This window comes from Oncorhynchus kisutch, linkage group LG4, assembly GCF_002021735.2.
Source record: "Oncorhynchus kisutch isolate 150728-3 linkage group LG4, Okis_V2, whole genome shotgun sequence".
Taxonomy (NCBI): Eukaryota; Metazoa; Chordata; class Actinopteri; order Salmoniformes; family Salmonidae; genus Oncorhynchus; species Oncorhynchus kisutch.
In genome coordinates, this window is record NC_034177.2 from 65,756,688 (window position 1) to 65,780,092 (window position 23,405).

The 23,405-nt window shown below is 42.7% G+C and overlaps 3 protein-coding genes across 6 annotated transcripts in view; 1 reads left to right on the plus strand and 2 right to left on the minus strand.

Moving 5' to 3' along the window:
* The window catches only part of abhd12 (abhydrolase domain containing 12, lysophospholipase), a 29,489-nt gene extending 11,968 nt beyond the window's left edge, over positions 1-17,521 (minus strand). The window contains exons 1-4 of one of the 3 annotated variants that reach the window (XM_020481618.2): positions 17,386-17,521; positions 16,581-16,755; positions 3,937-4,058; positions 2,942-3,047 (exon numbers count right to left, since the gene is read on the minus strand). In XM_020481618.2, the coding sequence (XP_020337207.1) occupies positions 2,942-3,047; positions 3,937-4,058; positions 16,581-16,753 (401 nt within the window). In that variant the 5' untranslated portion in view covers positions 16,754-16,755; positions 17,386-17,521. Of the gene's footprint in view, positions 1-2,941; positions 3,048-3,936; positions 4,059-5,661; positions 5,940-16,580; positions 17,011-17,385 lie in introns of those variants that run through there. The other 2 variants (XM_020481617.2, XM_031823421.1) reach the window with 2 other exon arrangements.
* A 31-nt stretch (positions 17,522-17,552) lies between these two features.
* Positions 17,553-20,231, plus strand: gins1 (GINS complex subunit 1 (Psf1 homolog)). The gene is made up of 7 exons (XM_020481622.2): positions 17,553-17,790; positions 18,560-18,624; positions 18,756-18,854; positions 18,983-19,073; positions 19,166-19,282; positions 19,529-19,603; positions 19,699-20,231. Exons 1-7 carry the CDS (start codon positions 17,716-17,718, stop codon positions 19,765-19,767), a joined length of 591 nt encoding a protein of 196 aa, XP_020337211.1. The 5' UTR covers positions 17,553-17,715; the 3' UTR covers positions 19,768-20,231.
* The window catches only part of ninl (ninein-like), a 43,999-nt gene continuing 39,309 nt past the window's right edge, over positions 18,716-23,405 (minus strand). Inside the window, exons 25-27 of one of the 2 annotated variants that reach the window (XM_020481621.2) lie at positions 22,987-23,196; positions 21,115-21,228; positions 18,716-21,027 (exon numbers count right to left, since the gene is read on the minus strand). In XM_020481621.2, the coding sequence (XP_020337210.1) occupies positions 20,836-21,027; positions 21,115-21,228; positions 22,987-23,196 (516 nt within the window). In that variant the 3' untranslated portion in view covers positions 18,716-20,835. The remainder of the gene's footprint in view (positions 21,028-21,114; positions 21,229-22,986; positions 23,197-23,405) is intronic. The other variant, XM_020481619.2, reaches the window with a different exon arrangement.

Genomic DNA, 23,405 nt, shown 5'->3' on the forward strand with positions numbered 1-23,405 from the left:
TCATTTCTAAAGACAAAGGAATTGTCCGGTTGAAACATTATTGAATATTTATGATAAAAACATCCTAAAGATTGATTCTGTACAAATCGTTTGACATGTTTCGACGAACTGTAATATAACTTTGACTCACGCATTGTGCATTTGGATTACTGGGCTAAACGTGCAAACAAAAAGGAGGTATTTGGACATTGATGGACTTTATCGAACAAAACAAACATTTATTGTGGAATTGGGATTTCTGGGAGTGGATTCTGATGAAGATCATCAAAGTGAATATTTATAACGCTATTTGAGTTTTGTGACACCTCTCCTTCTTTGGAAAATGGCTGTATGTTTCTCTGCGACTCGTCACTGACCTAACATAATCGCATGGTGTGCCTTCGCCATAAAGCCTTTTTGAAATCGGACACTGTGGCTGGATTAACGAGAAGTTTATCTTTAAAATGGTGTATAATACTTGTATGTTTGAGGAATTTAAAATTATGAGATTTATTTTGTTTGAATTTGGCGCCCTGAAATCTCACTGGCTGTTGACGCTAGCGTCCCACATATCCCAGAGAGGTTTAACATCGACGGGGCTGTAGCCGAGCGGGTTGAGAGCATCAAGTTCCTTGGTGTCCACATCACCAACAAACTAACATAGTCCTAGCACACCAAGACAGTCATGAAGAGGGCACGAAAACAACTTTTCCCCCTTAGGAGACTGAAAAGATTTGGCATTGGTCCCCAGATCCTCAAAAAGTCATAAAGCTGCATCCTGACCAGTTGCATCACCGCCTGGTATGGCAACTGCTCTGCATCCAACCAACCGTAAGGCAATACAAAGGTTAGTGCATACGGCCCAACATGTCACTGGGGTCAAGCTCCCTACCATCTAGGACCTATATACCTACTAAGCGGCGTCAGAGGAAGGGCCAAAAAATGTTAAGACTACAGTCACCCGAGTCAGACTGTCCTCTCTGCTACCGCACAGCAAGCAGTACTGGAGCACTAGGTCCAAAAGGCTCCTTAACAGCTTCTACCCCCCAAACCATAAGACTGCTGAACAAATAATCAAACAGCCACCCAGACTATTTACATTGGTTTTTACACTGCTGCTACTAGCTGTTTATTATCTATGCATAGTCACTTTACCCCTACCTACATGGAGAAATTACCTGGACTAACCTGTACCCTTGCACATTGACTTGGTACCGGTACCTGCTGTATATAGCCTTGTTATTGTCATGTAATCTTATTGTGTTACTTAGCAAATATTTTCTTCACTCTACTCTTGAACCGCATTGTTGGTTAAGGGCTTGAAAGTAAGCATTTCACGTAAGGTCTATCTATACCCATTGTATTCCTGCGCATGTGACAAATAACATTGAGAGACGAGAGCGGGATCGAGAGACGCCATCATGAACAGCAGACTGTGGTCACTGAGAAAGTTCAGTAATGTCCTGAGCAAAAGTCAAAATTGGATTCCTACCAAATGATCAAACATCAGACCATATTTATACCTTACATACCCTAATTGACATGTTAAATCAAAAAGCTTGAGCGATCAACAGCCCCCGATCTCACTCGTAATGACACAGAAATAAAATGTCTCCTGTATGCAGATGACCTGGTGCCGCTGTCCCCCCACAAGAGGGGCTACAGCCACAATTAGATCATCTGCAACAGTTCTGTCAAACCTGGGCACTAAGAGTCAATCTCAAAAATACAAACATTATGATATTCCAGAAAAGGGCCAGATGTCAGGCAAACCAACATGCCTTTTTACTAGACTCCACTCATATAACACACACACACGGGACAAAAAAAATGTGCTCCAACAGGGAACTTCAACTTGGCTGTGAATGAACTGAAAGAAAGGAAGGAGGGCTTTCTATGCCATTGAACAATCTAGTAAATTAGGATCGAGGTCAAAAATATTCTGATCAATAATAGAACCAATTGCACTATATGGCAGTGAAGTGTGGGGTCTGTTTACAAAGCAAGAATGACAAATGGGACAAACACCCCTACTGAAACCCAGCAGGATGAATTCTGTAAGAGCATCCTCAGAGAACAGAGAAAACAACTCCAAATGCATGCAGAGCAGAATTAGGCCAATTCCCTCTTCTGATTAATATCCAAGAAAAGAGCCACCAAATGTTATCATTTAAAAAAAACAAGTGACCACCACTCCTACCATTACAAAGCCCTCAAAAGCCAAGAGATGACCATAGAAATGAGTCCTCAGGCAGCTGGCTCAGTTCACTAACCCCTACCTACCCACCCAACAAAGCCTCAGGACAGCACTCAGAAAACCTGTCCCAACCAAATCACGAAGCAAAAATAAAAAGCTCACCTATTAGAAAGGCACCACAAAAAAATCTAAGTAAACGTCAACGCTATTTGGCCCTAAACAGACAGTACATGGTGGCAGACTATATTACCACCGTGACTACATACAGACTAAGTGAGCACGGCCTGGCAATAGAACCTGACCGTCACACTCTGCCCTCAGAAAGGTTAAGACAGAGCTGCATTTTCTCCTACACTGCGGGAACTATACAGACATGGACACTTTTCTTTCCTAGTATCTAAAATAAATAGTTTGAAAACAGAACAGGAGAAAATCCAATATCTAATGGAGCAAAAAAACCTTTATGCCATATTAGCTGCAAAATATGTAGCTTCCTGCCACACCCATAGGGACAGTCAGTGGAACGACCAACCAGAGCAATAACATTGCTACTTGTATCTTTCTCAACATTTCATTATTGTCCTAAATCATTTCTGCCTGTAGTGTCCTGTTAATGGTCACTACTCATTGAGTATTATTATTTTTCCTATTGTCACCGGTGTCATCATTGACTTGATATGTGAAAGTAGAGAGCTAGAAAGTACGAGATCCATCCCACACAGTCTTAGCCAAGCAGCTGGTGTGAGTGTGAGCATGTCTTCTTACCATACACCAATGTTGACACCAGTCTCTGGCTGCAGGTAGAAGTTATAGGTGTGGTTCAACCCATGGTCTTGTGGCCTTTTCAAGTCAATGAAATAGGGCAGCCGCACTGCAGGGGGTGGGGTTGGGTAGAGGGTAGACAGTGGCTGTGTTAGATGTGCTAAGACAATAAGATATCACTGACAAAGCAGCAGCACTCAGCTAAAATCCACAGGACAGCTGCTCTAGAAATAGCAGGGCTCTGCCTCTTTCCACTCAATGTTACACGAGACAGTCACAAGTCAATGTCCACTTCCTGTACAGACATGTACTGTTTCACTTCCTCACTGAATACAAAGAAAACCTCCAACTGTCTGCCATCCACAAGACGTTTGGGTCTTTAGCTGCACTGCAAACCATTCAAAAGATCCCAAAAGAAAATCAGATGTCACTGAGTGCGACAGAAAACCATGTTCAAATCTGATGGGGTTACATGTTTTACAATGGATAGTTCCAGTACTGGATGTTGATTGGTTGAAACCAAGTAACTAGAATCAGACATGGTCACAACACCCCACTCAGTACTACTGAATCAATGTTTTAGGTGCAATCCTGCCCATTGCTGCCTATAATGCATGAAACTACTACAGTTACACACGCACACTGCATATCAGATGGAGGGAGCAGTGAAGGCTGTGTATTGCATGCTTGCAGATGGAATATACACCCTCTTAACTGCCTCTGTCTGGAGTTTCATGCTGTGTTGGGTTTCAGGTTCAACTGATGAGCAGGCTCTCATGTGCACACATTAGCACATGCACCCTTGCTTATGTATGCAGTATGCACACATACTAAATGAGCTACAAGTATCCACCTACCAAATGAAACATGCTGATGAAGCAAGCGTATTTAGTCTCAATTTTTTTAATATATTTTTTTAATTGAACAATTCTTAAATCAATGCAATCTAGATCGAACAAAAAAACATACCTTACTGGTTTCTATATCTATATACTCACCAAAATTTAAAAATACTAGTTTTGCCTGAATTGAGGGGCATAGTTTGACGAGGAAGGGGATGGTTATGTAGACTCCCAGCACCCACAGGAGGATCCTCTTCAATCTGCCCATTAGGCCATATCTGGAACACACACACGCAGGGGAGAGAGACAATGTCAGCATTTTACATTGATCTTCAAAAACTAAAGTAGAAAACATTAAGATTTGAGATGCCAGGTAGCCTAGTGGTTAGAGCGTTGGGCCAGTAACCGAAAGGTTGCTAGATCGAATCCCCGAAATGACAAGGTAAAAATCTGTCATTCTGCCCATGAACAAGGCAGTTAACCCACTGTTCCTAGGCAGTCACTGTAAATAAGAATTTGTTCTTAACTGACTTGCATAGTTAAAGGTTAAATAAAAATAACAGTTAAGACTGCTATCCATTCCAATTGCACACAGATGTGTACTGTACAAAAATAGTTAAATATTAAGCCTAGATCATAGTGTTATCAGGATGGGGGTTCAGAGTTCAGACTGTTTAGGAAATAACAACTCTTCCCTGTTCATACAGAGTAAAACCAGATGTTGCTTGGTTCTATCAGAGGGTGATGTGGTTCAAAGAGGGTCATGACAAAGTCCTCGTTACAGCCTGTAACCTGCACCTTTCCTCCCTTCCTTGCAAACTGTTTTATCCAGCTAGACGTCAGTCTGAGGTTACTGCAAAATTCTGACCCGGGAGCAGTGGAGATCATGACATCTGGCCATTTCAGTGAGACGTTAAAAATATCAGACAGGAAAATGCTGTGTAAAACACACTGCACACCTTAGCCTTGCTCAATGCAACCCTTTATAATGAGGAAGTTCTACATGGCCGTCAGAATCAAATCTGGTTCACATTACCAATAATGTTACGTTGCGCCGTATGTCATGCATTTCAAATGGGGGCGTCCACAATGGAGTGGAATCGCAACACCCCCTTGAGGTTGAAGGCTCCATTGCGAGACGGACGCCGCATACTTTCAAATGTTCCAAAATAAGCATCGTCTTCAGTCCAGCCAGTGTCAAAGAACAGGAAGTTACCAAAACTCTGCACGTTTTCGGTGATGGCTTTATGGGATAGCTAGCAACTTGTAAACAATTACCCATTCCTGTAAGTGAGTACTATTTTAATACTAATGTTAAATACACACTGGCTGTTGCCTCCCATTTAAGTTTAATATGAATTGTTTTATAACAATTATTAGGGGGAGGTCACTAGATAGTGGCATCTTAAACCTGCAGTGCAAGCCAGCTTGACTTGCTAAAGTTAGAGAAACAAGTTGATGAAAAAGTAACAAAACATGTTTTACTATCACCTAAAACATTCATCCTTTCTTGAATTAATAGGTCATATTTTGCAATCTTCCAAAATAAATGCCATCTTACGGTTAAACTTGTCCGTTCAGTAGTGAGGCTCTGAAGATGACATACAGCATAATGAAATAGGCCACGATGTATCACGTCTAAATTGGTGTCAGCTCTTCTCTGAGCACACCGTATTTCCTAGAGTCTTGCTTGGGACAGAATGTGTAACTTTATGGCAAGTTAATAGGACTATCCTTTTAAATCCTCTCTCTGGGAGAGCTGCTGTAATAACAGAGGGACTGCTGATAGTCAGGAAGTCACCCATCTCCCTTCTAGGGCTATGGACAAATCACTTTGTTTTTCCTCCAATATTGATGACATGCCTTATTCACATAACTTACCCCACATGGAGGGTGAAGTCCCTGACAGATACTAGGCCCAAACAGCACACCCTGCAGCAGAGGAACAAAACAAACGTCCTCCAATCCGTGAAACGGACCCCACAGACGCCAATGAAATGAACAGAGATGACCCCAGTGTGACAATATGCAAGAGGCACGCATGCATTCAAGGATGTGCTCATGTCTCTCAAAGTCAGAAAGGTCAGGGGAGGGCTGGAGCGGACCCTCTGCTGCCCTCCCTCCGTCTCGCTGGCGTGTTGCATAACGGATCTCTACGGCCCGGTGCACCCGGGGGACTCGGATACTGTATGTCATGATGATGTGGCTGGAGCGTCAGTCAGGGAGGGGGGCCAGGGGAACTGTATTCACTACTGGGGGAGTGTCATAACCTCTAACTTACTGGATGTGTGATGAACGTAAAGCAAGCAGTGGAGATACCGTATAATTACTGTATGAGTGCAGTGGCACAGGAAAGGTTGCTTTATGGCACTACAGACATGTCAGTGGGAATAGCGTACAATGAATTATTCACCCCAAAAAATATAATATGGACAGTTCAACTGACCTAAATTAAGTCTTATCCTGGACTAAATTGCACTTTAATGAATATGTATGAAAGGATCCAGTCATAGACTCCGTAGTATAGACAAGGTTAACTAATGCTCATTAATTCTATTTTTATATTAGCAAAGCCAGAAATAAACCTAGGCCTACTCCATTTAGTCTAGCCTAGTTCTTAAATAGCCTACTTACATTCACATGTAAGATGTTTGTTACATCTGCTGTTGTTTTCAGCCTCTCTACCTGACCAGCTTTGCCAGAGATGGAATCTAACAGCTCTAACAAAATGCAGACACACACACACACCCAAATGCACCAAGTGCAGTTTGTGCAGACATGGTAAACCCCTTGGAGTGTACACAGAGCTCTCTCTGGCCCTATGAATAATGCAGAGTGCTTGAGAGAGCCTGTTAGATACTGTGTGCTGCGTTATCAAGAAGCCACTGCGAGAAAGAGAGACATATCAAGTTAGACACTGGAGTAATAAAAGAAAAATTAAAACACTATCCACGCCTTAATATTTGGATGCATTGTATTAGCTCCACCGCTGTCCCACCCATCCAACTTACAGCTGTAGTTAGCACAGCAAAGAAGTACATCTTCACAGCTTGACTGGCCCTGCATAAGGTATTTCATAGTGCTTTTAAATTCTTATTATTTACAAAGGAATGGTTATTCTGGTTGCCTGGTAGCCCAGTATCTTATGACTGGTCAATAGCATAGCCCTAGTCTCGTTCACTCAACAATTGGAAGTCCAGCGAACTTCAGATTTGGATTTCGAGTTTTGAATGGAAATGGTGGCCTTCAGCGCTCGCAAAATTATAATTTTTTTAAACGCAACAACTTCGAAGATTTCACTGAGTTACAGATAAGGAAATAAGTCAATTGAAATGAATTCATTAGGCCCTAATCTATGGATTTCACATGACTGGAAATACATATGCATCTATTGACCACAGATATCTTTTTTAAAAAGTTAGGGGCGTGGATCAGAAAACCGTCAGTATCTGGTGTGACCACCATTTTCCTTCGCATAGAGTTAAGCAGGCTGTTGATTGTTGCCTGTGGAATTTTATCCCACTCCTCTTCAATGGCTGTGCGAAGTTGCTGGATATTGGCGGGAACTGGCACACTTGGTCGTACACGTCGATCGAGAGCACCCCAAACATGCTCAATGGGTGACATGCCTGGTGAGTATGCAGGCCATGAAAAAAAAAAGAAAATGGTCAATTTTCTGCTTCCAGGAGTTGTGTACAGACGCTTGCGACATGGGGTCGTGCATTATCATGCTGAAACATGAGGTAATGGCGGCAGATGAATGGCACGACAATGGGCCCCAAATTGCCAATGATAAAATGCAATTGGGTTCATTGTCTGTAGCTTACGCATGCCCATACCATAACCCCACCGCCACCATGGGGCACTCCGTTCACAATGTTAACATCAGCCCAATACAGTTGAAACCGGGATTCATCCGTAAAGAGCACACTTCAGCGTGCCAGTGGCCACCGAAAGTGAGCATTTCTCACTGAAGTTAACCACGCCAAACTGCTGTCAGGTCAAGACCCTGGAGAGGACGACAAGCACATAGATGAGCTTCCCTGAGACGGTTTCTGACAGTTTGTGCATAAATTCATCAGTTGTCCGGGAGGCTGGTCTCAGACTATCCCGTAGGTGAAGACAGTTGTGGAGATCCTGGGCTGGCGTGGTTACACGTGGTCGTGAAGCTGGTTGTGGGAGATCCTGGGCTGGCGTGGTTACACGTGGTCATGAAGCTGGTTGGACATACTGACAAATTCCCTAAGGAGGAGGCAGCTTATGGTAGAGAAATTAACATTAAATTCTCACTCTAAACAGCTCTGGTGGACATTCCTGCAGTCAGCGTGCCAATTGCACGCTCCCTCAAAACTTGAGACATCTGTGGCATTGTGTTGTGTGACAAAACTGCACATTTTAGAGTAGACTTTTAATTGTCCCCAGCACCAGGTGTATCTGTGTAATGATCATGCTGTTTAATCAGCTTCTTGAAATGCCACACCTGTCATGTGGATGGATTATCTTGGCAAAGGAGAAATGCTCACTAACAGCGAGGTAAACAAATTTGTGCATAAAATGAGAAACTTTCTAGGATTATTTTATTTCAGGTCATGAAACCAACACTTTACATGTTGAGTTTATATTTTTGTTCAGTGTATAACTAAACACAAGATAGTTCATCTGTGTCGATTTCAATGGGAGCATATTAAGCATAGTAGGCAGACCCAAGCACAAGCTAGCGAGATCCTTGGCGTGTTCTAGCATGTATTTGCATATTTCCGTTATGTTGGGCATACACTACACAATTGCGCCACGTTCTGCCATCCCAGACACGATTGGGGTGAAATCTTCTGGACTAGTTTGAGGGGGGGTCAAGGACGCACCGATGACGGCTGTTCCGTTCTCCAGACTCAAGTCAGATGTCCCGAAAATCTCCTGACATGTTAGAAATTTGGTTTGTGCATCTTGTTTTATGCGCATTGCTATGACACGATTGGGCAAGGACTGCTGCCAATAGCCAATGAGCACTCAGCATGTGAGACCAAAACAATGGTGAAGAGAAAAGCAACAACATGAACCGTGTGGACCAAGGTGATGAAAGATTGGAAGAGCTGTAGAGAGAACGCAGCTGCCTTTTCAATATTAAAAGTCTTCTATTACCTACAATTCCCTCTGTACAATACAAAGTCCATATAGTCCACATCTGCCCAACAACAATTTGCGGGTCCATATCCTGCGCCTCTGCTCTTTTTTGATGTTTCTGCACACTAATAAAGCAGCTCGCTGTTTGCGTGTAAACATATCTTTTTAACCCCCCCATACGGCAGGATCAACTAGTGAATCATCGTGTAATGTGAGCACCCACGTCCTGGGGTTGAAGATGGATGCAATTAAAGATTTGGGACCAGGAAATCGGGAAATGTGACAACGTCAAAGTTGTTAGAAGTTGTGTAGTGTATGCCCAACATTAGGGAACACCTCTGAAGTGAATGTAAGCAATAATTCAATTCGTCCCAAGTTGCACTCCTTGTAACACAATTTGTCAAAAAACAAATAAATAAATAAATAAATTAGTGCACTCTGTTCGTAACAGATGTAGTTCTGGGAACAGAAAACTAATCAAGATCTTGATTTTCTTTGACAATATCTGTAGAATGTCGGCCCAGTTCAATCTCGCTCCATACTCTCCCACTGCCGGCCACTGGGCTTCCTCTCAACATATTTGGTGGGGAGTGGAAATTCCAACCGTATGCTTCAGATTTATACATCCGGTGAAACATCTGGCTCCTTGTTCTGTGGTAGAGGCATTCCCTTGTGTTTTGTTTTTTTTCTTCTTGTTTTTCCTACAGTGTCAGACAATGTTTTAGTAGCCTATGTAGTATCCGTTTTGTATTGGAAGTGGCAATGCGTCACTAGTTCCCATCTAGACTCTGCCATACTCCACCCCTTTTCATCTTCTTTCTGAAAGGAGATCTTCCCCAGGCTTTCAAACAGTACAGTAGAAGCCTGGGCTTTCAAGGCTAGCATAGCCATAACCAGGCTATGGTTAGGGCAGATGACTCCGCACAAATAAATACACCATAGCCAGTCAGTACTTGACAATAGTATGTTACGCTTGCCTGAGTGTGCATACCAGTACATATACCAGAGGGATATAACAGAAAATGCCCATCATCCTCCTCCACAGATAATGAAACAAATAAGATAGGTTTTGAACACTGTGGCAGATGCATGTTCAGCCAACTGGAGCACAAGGCTGACCAGTTTTGACCCAGCGGACAGCACTCTTGCTTTGTTCAGAACAAGCAGTGTACCAGTCATGCCAACCAAACAGATGGTGGTCTAATTTCACAGGTGCCCAGCGTTTTCTTATGGGGTACCTACTGCAGACAGACCTCCAGTTGAACCATCAGTGGGCTGAAGGTTAATTGCCATGTAGAGAACAATTCAGTCAAGGGTTACGCAAACAGATCTGCCTGTTTCCACCCTATGCAGGCATAACAGCAGGAGGCACTGTTGATCAACAGTGGTGCAACAAGACAGCAGGACAACACCTGCCCTGCTAGCTGGCCTCCAGGCGTTAATGCGTTTAGCTCAGCGGAGAGGCCTGCTGCCATATGGACCTGATTACAGCCTGGTAGACATGACGAGATGAAGCTACATTGCATTAGATCACATTGGTCATCCGCTTGGCAGAGAGTATATGTTTTGTCACTTACACCAGATAGGTGCAGTAAAATGTGTTGTTTACAGGGGCAGCCATAGTAGTATGGCCCCTTGGAGCAAATTACGGTTAAGTGCTTTGCTCAAGACCAGACAGATTTTCCCCTTGTCGGGTCGGGTATTCGAACCAGCCACCTTTCAGTTACTGGCCCAACGCTAGGATAGGCTAACACCTATGCTACCTGCTGCACTAACCATTCATTAATCAGATTCATAAGGACTTCAATAAAGCCATGTTTTCCATGTAAAACAAGGCGACAATACCATGGCAGTGTGGTTTTAAATTAATTTAACTATCATTCAGCTATTCATCCAGAAGACTGAAGTCCATCCTGTGGCCAGTGCTGCTTCACCACAGCTCCCTGTAGAGAACTTCCCTTCCCCCGATCCCTGTCCAAGGTGACAGTGTAACAGCCAGGACCTTGACAGAGCCATGGCTGCCAAAGTAGGGCCAATCAGGGCAGGAGATAACTAATGCAGTCTGACATGGGATTTTGAGAAGAGGCTTTGAGCAGTGTCAATGCCACCCTGTCTGGTTGGGCGGAAAAAGAACAGCCTAGAGCCCTAGGACCAGAGCAAGACTACGAGACAGTCAGGGGTCAGGTATAACCAAAAGGGATCTGCAAGGACCAAAATAATATACACTTCAGATGGGTACTCACAGCAGAATATGAGTTGCAGTATAATAAAAAATTAAAAAAAAACACTAGAGCTAAGTTTGGCAGATAAACATATTCAAACCCTTTGACTACTGCTGTACATTAAGCAGCAGCTGCAGGAGAAGCACCTCCAAGGTTAACAGCTTCCGTGTCTGAAACCAGATTCTTCTTGGTCATTGACACCATAGAGGCTGAACTTGTCTCAACTTCAAGTTGGAATACTTCAGCCCACGAGAGAGCTGGCCATCATGTTCTCAGTGAGGCTTCTAAAAATGAGCCTCTGCGATGAGCACACCCACACTATATTCCATAGAGAAATAGAAATCCTCTGCTAGCAATGGGAGAGCTGTCAAGAGGGCTGGAGGGATCCTAAAATAACAGCCATGACACAGCCGATTCCAGCCGCTTGAGCCTGAACAGCCTTGGACAGGGCCAATCAGACCAAAATAATTAATCCCCTCATGGGCGGGCCAGTCAGCCAGAGCAATCACAGCCCTGTTTCAAAATAAATAACAGAAACTTAATTTTTTTAAATCTGCATGCTGTGGTTTGGTATGAAGGGCATTACAAAGCAATATTTTATTAGCTAGGAGGTCTGGCAGGCAGAGTCGGACATAATCTGAAGCAACTACAGGGTGTTAGTACATGTGCACCCCTATAAGCTAATCAATACCTGGGTTTTAAGCAGAATTAATGCCACCATGCTATGGGGGAAGGCAACAACACAAAATTAGTTAACCCTAGTTCTTTCTCACTAAACTTGATACTGGGTGCTTAGCACAATTTCCATTTGGAGATTTACGGGCACAGCCACAGAACATTCACACTTGTCACCCTTGTGTGCGAAGTTCCTTCCAGTCAGATCATCATGAACCAACTACAAAGCCTCGAAGACCCATTGAAGTTGCTGGCAAAGAGCACCTGAAATTACTTGGTTTATGTCATGTGCAACATGAAGGTCATATTGGACCGTATACAGTGGGGCAAATAAATTCAATAAAAATCCTACAATGTGATTTTCAGGATTTTTTTCTCTCATTTTGTCTGTCATAGTTGAAGTGTACCTATGATGAAAATTACAGGCCTCATCTTTTTAAGTGGGAGAACTTGCACAATTGGTGGTTGACTAAATACTTTTTTGCACCCGTGTGTGTGTGTGTGTGTGTGTGCATATATATATATATATATATATATATATATATATATATATATATATAAGCCAGTCGTGGTGGGAGGAGTTATTCATGTGCATTAGTACAGTCAGTTCATGAATCTAAAGGTGACTGCACATACTGTAGTTATGAACCACCCAACAGCCCTGTACGGTTGTGCAGTAGCACACAGAACAGCTAGTTCCTCATGCATCACATAGGAATGAAGGAAACTTACTCCTCAGCCTGAAGTTACGCTAGCGAATAGCTAGCTTGTCGCTGACTGGTGAGACGCTTCAGGGTGTTCACGTGTGCTAGCAAGGCAGAGATCCTAAGTTCGTGCCCGGTATGGGCCAAATTGGGAGGAAGTGGTACTCCCTAAGCAAGCAGTGTGACATCCTTTACACTCTCAGTCTAGAAACACAGTGAAAAAAATAACATAAGAAATGTATGGTGCAGTCCATCCTGCAGACCACTAAAGACTAACTGGCTGGCTGAGACATCAAGGCAAAAAGAGACCACTGTAGCTAAATAGGCTAAGGAACTGGCACTCATTTCTGCAGAGTAAATAAATCTCTCTAAACTTAGCCTAATAGTTTGATTAAGAAATGGGGCATTTGCTGCCAAATTTGGCCAAAAGGTCAGACAATGTCTTCTGGACTTTCTGTTGAGGAAAGTAATGCTAAAAATGTCATGAGACAAAAATATACAAAATACAGGAAGTGGATCTGCAAGACCTTTGTGTCTCAGGGTCTGACGGATTCCAGTGTGTTTATTGGAAACAGGTTAATGCACTATGACAGGGCAGCAGCAGTAGCTAGCAGTCTTGCCAATCTGACAAAATTGAGAGAGGAAAAAAAAAACATTGCAGTCATCTTGACAGATTGCAGCTGTGGGAATAGGCTGACAGGTACAACACATGACACCTCAATAAACCAAGTAGGCAAGAGACACCAAGGAAACAGAGTGACCCTGGGAAGCCTATTCCTGCAGTGTGGGTAAAAGAGGGGAATGTTGAGAGGAGCACCTAGTGGGAACTGAAAGTCGCTGTGTAACGCTACATATCCCGCAGGAGGGAAGGGAAACTGTGCATTCTGCTCTCGGTTCTTATTTCCTTTGCACTAATGCGTGTCCCTGGCTTTCCAGCTGGCCTTCTGTAAATTGTTTGAACAGTGATGCCAGTGCAAGTTAGCAGTGTGCCTATATGCAATGGTCCTGTCCTGTACACATTTCTATTAGATGTCCCATCAATGGACCCACATTCACACCCAGAAAAGACTGTTTGAAGCAGCAGTAGCCTAAATAGAACATTTGAGCAAGTTCTAATCTAGCCTAGTTTTGATACCTTGGAGCTTGCAGTTTAATAGCGTTCTTAAGGTTAACTGGCCAACACCCCTGCCCGAGGTAACAAAATCAGTGAATATAATTTATTCCCCGGAAGAGGGGAAGAACAGCAATGGAAATGTTACATCCAGAAGAATATTTATCACCATCATTAAAAAACAGGACCTCACATCACACCTGCCCCAATGACCAGAACACAATCATATGGTCCTCTGTCCTCCCACCCAGTTAGTAGAGTTCAGTGATCACAAGAGGTGCCCTTGAAGGATGTTTTCTACCCAGCAAGCTTGTAATCTTTATCATCATAGCCAGAAAACTCAAATGTGAATCACTCCAACATGGCAGTGTTGAGTTCCGGCCTGAATTACAGTTCTCTGAACAGGATAGTGACTAAGGACCTGACCACTGTCCTGATGTGAACTGGCATCAGTCCAAGTGGTTACATGAGCTTCAAGGACTGAGGACCGTGGCACTAAAAATACCTCTTCATGAGGTCTCTAATAACCAGTCACCAAACCACAATGACTAGCTCAGACAAATGGAACGCAATGCCTTCTTAACTAGAACCAATGTCAAGCCACAGCTTATTTATTGTCGAGACAGAGCTGTATTCAGACTCAGTGGACAGGGCTCTAAACAAGCCTCAAAGCTCATCTCCCTCACTCTACCTAACCTTGGTGACAGGCAAAGGTTCTGAAAGGAGACCGAGGCTATTGAATATTTAATCAGAGTATTCTTGTCACCTCAAGCCAGCCCCTACCCTCGAGTGAACTGAAGACTGGTCTTTCAAGATAAGAGCGCCCGGGCTAAAAACAACCACAAACTAGGCTAGAATGACTTATCACACTTCCCAAAATTAGTCTTGGAATGTGAAGAGGGCAGCAATAGCAATCACATTTGCTTGATGATCACTGATGCATCAACATGGATTTCATGAATACAGTACAATTACAAGTTCGAATTCCATCATAGTCTGAAATGTGGTACTTCTTTCAGGAACAGGTCACAATAACAATGCATAAAACAGGTATGTTCTACAAGAATAAATCTCAAAGGGACTTATACTCATTTGTGTGGGATGTTAGTGTAGGCTACTTATTGTTTTTAGTTTGATTATGTAAACTTTTATCTTGCTGTGCGTTTCTGATGAAAATAATTAGATACAGTAGGTTAGATATAGTCCAACTGAGCTGTCATTTGGATAACTAGGCTCAAAGTATAGGGTTGACATTTAGTCCACTTACATGAAGAGCCCTTATACACTACATATACAAAAGTATGTGGACACCACTTCAAAATTTGTGGAGTCGGCTATTTCAGGCACACCTGTTGCTGACAAGTGTATAAAATCGAGTACACAGACATGCAACCTCAATAGACAAACATTGACAGTAGAATGAGCTCTTCAGTAAGACCAGTGACTTTCAACATGGCACCGTCATCAGATGTCACCTTTCCAACAAGTCAGTTTGTCAAAGTTCTGCACTGCTAAAGCTGCCCCGGTCAACTCTAAGTGCTGTTATTGTGAAGTGGAAACGTCTAGGAGCAACAACGTCTCTACAGCGAAGTGGTAGGTCACACAAGCTCGCAGAACGGGACCACCGAGTGCTGAAGCACTTAAAAACAGTATGTCCTCGGTTGCAACACTCAATACTGAGTTTCAAACCGCCTCTGGAAGCAACGTCAGCATAAGAACTGTTTCGTCAGGAGCTTCATGAAATAGTTTCCATGGCCAAGCAGCCACACAGAAGGCTAAGATCACCATGCACAATGCCAAGTATCGGCTGGAGTGGTGTAAAGCTCTCCAGCCATCTGGAGTGATGAATCACGCTTCACCATCTGGAAGTCCGATGGACGAATCTGGGTTTGACGGATGCCAGTAGAACGCCAACTGTGTGCTCCAATGCATAGTGCCAACTGTAAAAGTATGGAGGAGGAATAATGGTCTGGGGCTGTTTTTCATGGTTCAGGCCCCTTAGTTCAAGTGAATGGAAACCCCAACGCTGCAGCATACAAAGACACTCTAGACGATTCTTTGTTTCCGACCTTGTGGCAGTTTGGGGAAGTGCCTTTCCTGTTTCAGCATGACGATGCCCCTGTGCACAAAACGAGGTCCATACAGAAATGGTTTGTTGAGATTGGTGTGGAAGAACTTGACTGGCCTGCACCGAGACCTGACCTTAACCCCATCGAACACCTTTGGGAGGAATTGGGACGCCGACTGTGAGCCAGGCCTAATCGCCTGTGCTCACTAATGCTCATGGCTGAGTGGAAGCAAGTCCCTGCAGCAATGTTCCAACATCTAGTGGAAAGCCTTCCCAGAAGAGTAGAGGCTGTTCTAGCAGCAAAGAGGGGATCAACTCCATATTAATGCCTAAGATTTTGCAATGAAATGTTCGATGAGCAGGTGTCCACAAACTTTTGGGTCATGTAGTGTATAATAAGGGGATTATAAAGTATTCACTTGGAAGACACAGTAATCCCATAAGTAATGTGGGCATACCCATGTCTTAAGATGTAACTCAAAGCATCAATCCTCAGATAACAGCATACCAACAGCTCTGTGCCTACGGTATGTACATCGTTCCACACCCACCCCAAGCAGTTCCACTCCTAACAAAAGACAACTAAAGTTATCCAGTAAAACCTGTGTGACCGGAGGCAGAGGGATAACTGTTTCATATAACTTAAAATGTATTCACAGTGAAATGTCCCTCCTATAACCTAATCAAAAGGTGCAGGCGTAATGTGATTACAATCTTGAAATATGAATATGTCCTCATGTCAGCCTGCCTGGAGTGGAAGCTTGAATTAAATTATGTTTGTTAAATACACATTTGTATTCTTGAACCCCCAATCTTCCACAACACAGTAATGAGATTAGTGTACTGGCTGGATAAATGTAGGTTGCCTATTAGACTTCCATGGTGCGAACGTTTCTTACCTTCGAAATGGTCTGACCATTTTTTTGTCCGATTCGGAGCTAGATGGTACACAAGGCTCAGGAACCCCTTCCCCTCTCTTGTGACAGTAGTTTAAATCCGGACTGCTGTCCAGCAATGTGTTGGTGGAAGAGCTGTCATGGTCCACGGTGAGCGAGTTATTTCGCTTTCGCATCACTGAAATGTAAAAGCACAATGTGAAAGAAAAGCGACAAAGGAGGTGAACCACCGTCTATCACTATTGCATTTGATTTGACAGCAATACTAGGCAGCGCCGGTGATGTAGTTTGGCAACGAATTCTCGGTAAGAAGCCGGGTAAAGATGAGGTCAGGGTGCCGTTGTTTTCTCCCCCAGCACCGCTGACTATCAGCACTTTTGCTAGCTACATTGTTTGTAGAAGTCCGATATCTGCAGAGACCAGCTGATCAAATCAACCTTTCCCCTGGGTTCCCATTTAAGCCAATCAGAGCAGACCAGTACGCCATCTTTTTAAAGGAAATGTAGCTACAAAGCCAGTTCGCCATTTAGAGCTAGCTAGCAACTTTTCAAAACACACCACCCCAGTTATCTAGCTAGTAACTAACTACATAGTATTGCAGAATAAACCCCCATATAATCCAACATTGAACTAGCTAACATATTAACTGTGACATCTAAACTATCTCCACCAGCTAACCTAAATTGACAACAAGTGGTTTCGCGTTAAACACTAGCTAGCTTAGCAACACAACGTGATGTTTGTTGTTGTATTCGAATGCAAATACTATTTATGGTTTTAATAAAATGAAAATGATAAAATACAATACCTTTGTTATTATTGTTTTATTAAACTGACAACATGACAAGCGAGGACACCGGTAATGTGCTGTCCGCCAGCGGTGACAGCAGCAGGTGTGGTGGGTTGGTACAATTTGTCTTTCATCGGTACCCATAGTTTCCGCCTATGTGATCATAACAAAGCATTTTGCCGCGAAAACTCAGTCGCTGTCGGACAGTAACTATTCACATCATTTTAGATACGGTGAAATAATTACAGGATAATCACTCATTTAATGCGAGTGTAAGGTTTAGCCTACTGTTAAGTCTAACTTGATATACGGTATCCTATTAATTTATAACAATATTTACCAAGAGAGATGTTTTGTGAAAAGGCAATCGAAATAATCAGAGAACTTCACCGGATGGGCGATGGTCAACTGCCTGCATTCAATGTAAGTGGCACATTCAGCAGGTTATAAAATATACTGGATTTGTAGCCATTAGTGCAGATGGAATTGCTAACTAGTTAGATTGTTAGTTTACTCTAGCGATGCAGGAGTCAACACTGTCTTGACACGTGATACCTAGTACACCCAACTGCCACACATAACATATACTATTAATGGCTTAGCTATATCAACCTCCTTAGGGCTGCACAATTAATCGCATTTTCATCGCTATTGCTATATGGACATGTGCAAGAGGCTGCATTTTTTTTTTACGCCATGAATGTAAATTCTAATGTAGTAAGGGTCCCCTGAGAAACTCTAACCAACACTTTGTTCATATTCTGTCACAACAACGTATACGGTACCTGGCTTTTTCATTCGTTGTCATGCCAAACAACACCAACCATATGATTGAAATACTACTTTTATTTATATGATTCCAACAGTACAGTGTTTTGATCTCTATCGCAATATTTGGTTAAAAAACAAATCGCAAGTAAATGATTTGCCCATATGGTGCAGCCCTATTCCTTGCCCTGCTCTTCTGACTTGGGGTTCTTGAGAGCTAATATCAACCTAGCCAGCCATCACTAGAATGCGTTTCACTCAGTAATAGCTAACATCAACCTAGCCAGATTATGAATACAAAGTGAAGACGTTTAGATCAGTTTGATTGTTAGCAATTTGGTTATAATGCCACTGACTACATGGTCATTTGACTTTTATTACTGCTCACTAACTGACACCTTCTTTGCATATATGCTCTCTGCAGGAAGATGGTATTCGTCAGGTGCTGGAGGAGATGAAAGCATTATATGAGCAGAATCAAAGTGATGTGTGAGTTAAGACATTAAACATTGTCACACATTGACATTCTCTTATATTTGAATGTGTCTCTTTCCCATCGAGTTCTGAAATAATTACCTTGTGGGTTTTAACAAATACGTTTTATTTCACACACTTCAAAGCAATGAAGCCAAGTCTGAGGGAAAAAGTGAGCTGATTCCAACCATCAAGTTCCGTCACTGCTGTCTGCTGAGAAACCAACGTTGCATCGCTGCCTACCTGTGAGTGCCTGATGTGATGAGTTGATTTTGAGCTCATCATCACTACTAATGTTTTTGTTGACAGTTACACTGACCATATCATAGTTTCTTAGGATAGGACAACATCATTGCTAATTTCCTCTCCTCAGCTATGACCGGCTCCTCCGCATTCGGACTTTGAGGTGGGAGTACGGAAGTGTGTTGCCCACAAACATCCGCTTCCACATGTGTGCAGAAGAGGTATGTTTTTCTTTCAAAGGCAAGAAACAAATTGGACAGATGGCAGGGTGATGGCATCTGACTCTTAAAATGTCATGTTTAATTTTGAATAGTTGGAATGGTTTAACCAGTACAAGAAGTCACTGGCTACCTTCATGAGGTCACTTGGAGGAGAGGAAGGACTTGACATAACACAGGACATGAAGCCTCCAAAGAGTTTGTACATTGAGGTAAGATACACAAGGGAACTGCATGCCCGCAAGGACCTGACCAGAGACTAAGTGAATGTTGGTAGGGGCCACTTGTGCCGTTAGTCATCAACTGTATCAATTAATTCAAACTGCAGCACATAGACCCTTGACTATTAGGTGCTCCTTCCTTTGGTCTTCATTTAGATATTTTTACATATTGGGCATGTTCTATTGATTTTACCCTCTTGCCATTTAGTTTTTCTCACCATGTATTTCTCTCCATAGGTGCGCTGTTTAAAAGATCATGGCGAGTTTGAAATAGACGACGGGACCATCATTCTTCTGAAGAAAAACAGTCAGGTATAAAAAAAGAAAAAGTATTATATGTGAAAACCATCACTATACTTGCACATTGTGTAAAGAATTGAACATGAGTCACTCTTCTGTCTCCGTAGCACTTCCTGCCACGATGGAAGTGTGAGCAGTTGATTCGCCAGGGGGTCTTGGAGCACATCATGTCTTGAATCAAATGCCAGAACTATATTACCTTTTTTTTCAGCAGAGGATTATCCATTTAAGTGAGACAATGCATAAGGTGATGCTATTTTGAAAAAGATCTTTAAAACAATAATTCATTCAAATATACTTATCTGTTGGTGATTTATTACTTGGTTAGTTTTGTTTTACTTTAATTGTGGAGTGATTGTAGTGCATAACAAATCCATAGCTTGCATGTTGTGTTTTTGTGTTTGTGTTGTGTTTTTACAATAACTACCTACTTACATTGTTCGATTGACAAAACATTGTCGCAACAATCTTTTTTAGTACTCAAATAGTTTAGGAATTAAAAGGTTTGACTGTACAGCAGTGCATGAGGATTGAACATTGTGCAGATGTGTATCAAAACTTTACATTTGTAAATACTGTGCTTTTGGTTGGTAATTTAAAATACCACAAAGAACACTTCATTAAAAGTTGCTAAACCCTTTCTTTGATTCATTTTGTGATTAAATTAGGATTCAGCCTTTCGCATACAGTACCATTAATCTCATACAGTCTGACAGACTTAACGTTAAGTTCAGTACCTTGAGTGTGTTTGATGATCAAACTGGAATGTTATACCATTGGTCCAATTATACATCTAATCGACTCTCAGACCTACCAACACAGCATGATGCTGGGGGATAGTCTGTAACCTAACGTACTGCCTGCCTCTGCACTTCATGTGAACTTTGACCTTCACAAAAAATGAGTCTTGCGTTAACCTCAATAAAAAAATATATACACAAAAAAATAACGTACATGCATAATACCCTGGTGGCTGAAAACACTTAAGTCTTGTGCTGTTCCACTTACCCAAATAACTTGTGCTAATTGTGTGCAATCAAACCCACCATCCCAAGAGGGAGTTGTGACACAGTGATTTTGTTATGGATCTTACAGAATCATTGTGGACCACCTGCCACATTACGCATCAATGTTTCATTGGGATGGTCATCCCATAATAAGGTTAAGGGAAGGAAACTTAAGAGGTCTTTCACAGTTGTCAATGTCTTTTGGGGAGTAGCGTTGTTTTGAGTAGCAGGGAACTGCTACGCAGAGAGGGAGACAGGGGCGATCTTACGAAGGAGCTTGTTGAGGGCTGTAATCTTCTCCTCTAAGACAAAGTTCTTTTTCTCAGCACTCTTCTGTCGCTGCTCAGTGACCTGCAGTGCCTTCATCAGCTGGGAGTTCTCCACATACAGGTCCTTCAGTATGATGTCTGACTTGGCATTCTTCGCCAGCTGTGGGTTGGACAGGGACAATGAAATACAGTCAGCTTTTCAGGGCATGTTTCTCTGCCGTTTGTCTTGTATGAATGGTAAACTGACCTGCTCCTTCAGCTGGTTGACCTTCTCCTGTAGCATCTTGCGCACACTCCTCAGCTTGGTCTCCACCCCCTCCATCCCCTCCTGCATGTTCACTATCACCTTCTCATATTGCTCCTGAGCACAAACAGAGAGCCAGCACTTACAGCACGTAAAAGTTGGAAGTTTACATACACCCTAGCCAAATACATTTAAACTCAGTTTTTCACAATTCCTGACATTTAATCCTAGTAAAAATCCCTTGTTTTAGGTAATTTAGGATCACCACTTTATTTTAAGAATGTGAAATGTCAGAATAATAGTAAAGCAAATGATTTATTTCAGCTTTTATTTCTTTCATCACATTCTCAGTGGGTCAGAAGTTTACATACACTCAATTAGTATTTGGGCATTGCCTTTAAATGGTTTAACTTGGGTCAAACGTTTTGGGTAGCCTTCCACCAGCTTCCCACAATAAGTTGGGTGAATTTTGGCCAATTCCTCCTGACAGAGCATGTGTAACTGAGTCAGGTTTGTAGGCCTCCTTGCGTGCACATGCTTTTTTAGTTCTGCCCACAAATGTTCTACAGGACTGAGGTCAGGGCTTTGTGATGGCCACTCCAATACCTTGACTTTGTTGTCCTTAAGCCATTTTGCCACAACTTTGGAAGTATGCTTGTGGTCATTGTCTATTTGGAAGACCCATTTGCGACCAAGCTTTAACTTCCTGACTGATGTCTTGAGATGTTGCTTCAATATATCCACATAGTTTTCCTTCCTCATGAAGCCATCTATTTTGTGAAGTGCACCAGTCCTTCCTGCAACAAAGCACCCCCACAACATGATGCTGCCACCCCCGTGCTTCATGGTTGGGGTTCTTCGGCTTGCCAGCCTCCCCCTTTTTCCGCAAAACATAACGATGGTCTTTATGGCGAAACAGTTTTTTTTTAAATTCATCAGACCAGGGGACATTTTCTCCAGAAAGTATGATCTTTGTCCCCATGTGCAGTTGCAAACCGTAGTCTGGCTTTTTTGTGGAGGTTTTGGAGCAGTGGCTTCTTCCTTGCTGAGCGGCCTTTCAGGTTATATCGATATAGGACTTGTTTTACTGTGAATATAGATACTTTTGCACCCATTTCCTACAGCATCTTCACAAGGTCCTTTGCTGTTGTTCTGGCATTGATTTGCACTTTTCGCGTCTCCTTCCTGAGCGGTATGACGGCTGCGTGGTCCCATGGTGTTTATACTTGCATACTATTGTTTGTACAGATGAAAGTGGTACCTTCAGGCATTTGGAAATTGCTCCCAAGTATGAACCAGTCTTGTGGAGGTCTACAATTATTTTCCTGAGGTCTTGGCTGGTTTCTTTTGATCTTCCCATGAGGTCAAGCAAAGAGGCACTGAGTTTGAAGGTAGGCCTTGAAATACATCCACAGGTACACCTCCAATTGACTCAAATGATGTCAATTAGCCTAATAGAAGCTTCTAAAGCCATGACGTCATTTTCTGGAATTTTCCAAGCTGTTTAAATGCACAGTCAACTTAGTGTATGTAAACTTCTGACCCACTGGAATTGTGATACAGTGAATTATAAGTGAAATAATCTGTCTGTAAACAATTGTTGGAAAAATTACTTGTGTCATGCACAAAGTAGATGTCCTAACCAACTTGCCAAAACTATAGTTTGTTAACAAGAAATTTGTGGAGGGGTTGAAAAACGAGTTTTAATGATTCCAACCTAAGTGTATGTAAACTTCCGACTTCAACTGTACATTTATTGATCAATTTGAATTCTGTGTTAAACTATGGTTGATTCTTCTGAGAAGTCTGAAAGGGTGCAAATCATGCCTATTGAACTGTAACCAGTGGCTAGATTGGGTGCATCCTGTACACTACCTGCTGCAGGCCTATCTGGGTGCTGGCTTGCTGGGCCTGTGTGCGGAGGGTCTGCTGCAGCTTCTTCCCCCTGCGCTTCTCATCTGCCAGCTGGGCTTGAAAGTGTGCCAGCTGCTCCCTGGAACCCAGGCCTGCCTGCTCCCTCAACTGCTGCAGCTCCCGGACATGCTGGGCCTGGGCTAATGTCAAGGCTGTGTCCACCATCAGTGCCTGCACCATAAAACAGTGTGCGTTTGAGAATCAACTACATTGTAGTCAGACTGTACAGTGAGCCACTAATAGCCTAGCACCCCAAACTATTCTTGCTCAAACTGATCCCCTCAAACACGCTGATAGACTCAATAGGGCATAGGAATAGATTTAGGAAATGTTCATGAAATGAAATTCTGCAAGCCTGGATTAGTGCACATTTGTACCAT

Excerpts from the sequence above, each read along its gene's own strand:
- gins1 (XM_020481622.2), top strand. The coding sequence starts at position 17,716 with ATGTTTTGTGAAAAGGCAATCGAAATAATCAGAGAACTTCACCGGATG. Across the intron at positions 18,855-18,982 it reads CGTTGCATCGCTGCCTACCT|CTATGACCGGCTCCTCCGCA; the intron begins GTGAGTGCCTGA and ends TCCTCTCCTCAG. Across the intron at positions 19,074-19,165 it reads TCCACATGTGTGCAGAAGAG|TTGGAATGGTTTAACCAGTA; the intron begins GTATGTTTTTCT and ends AATTTTGAATAG.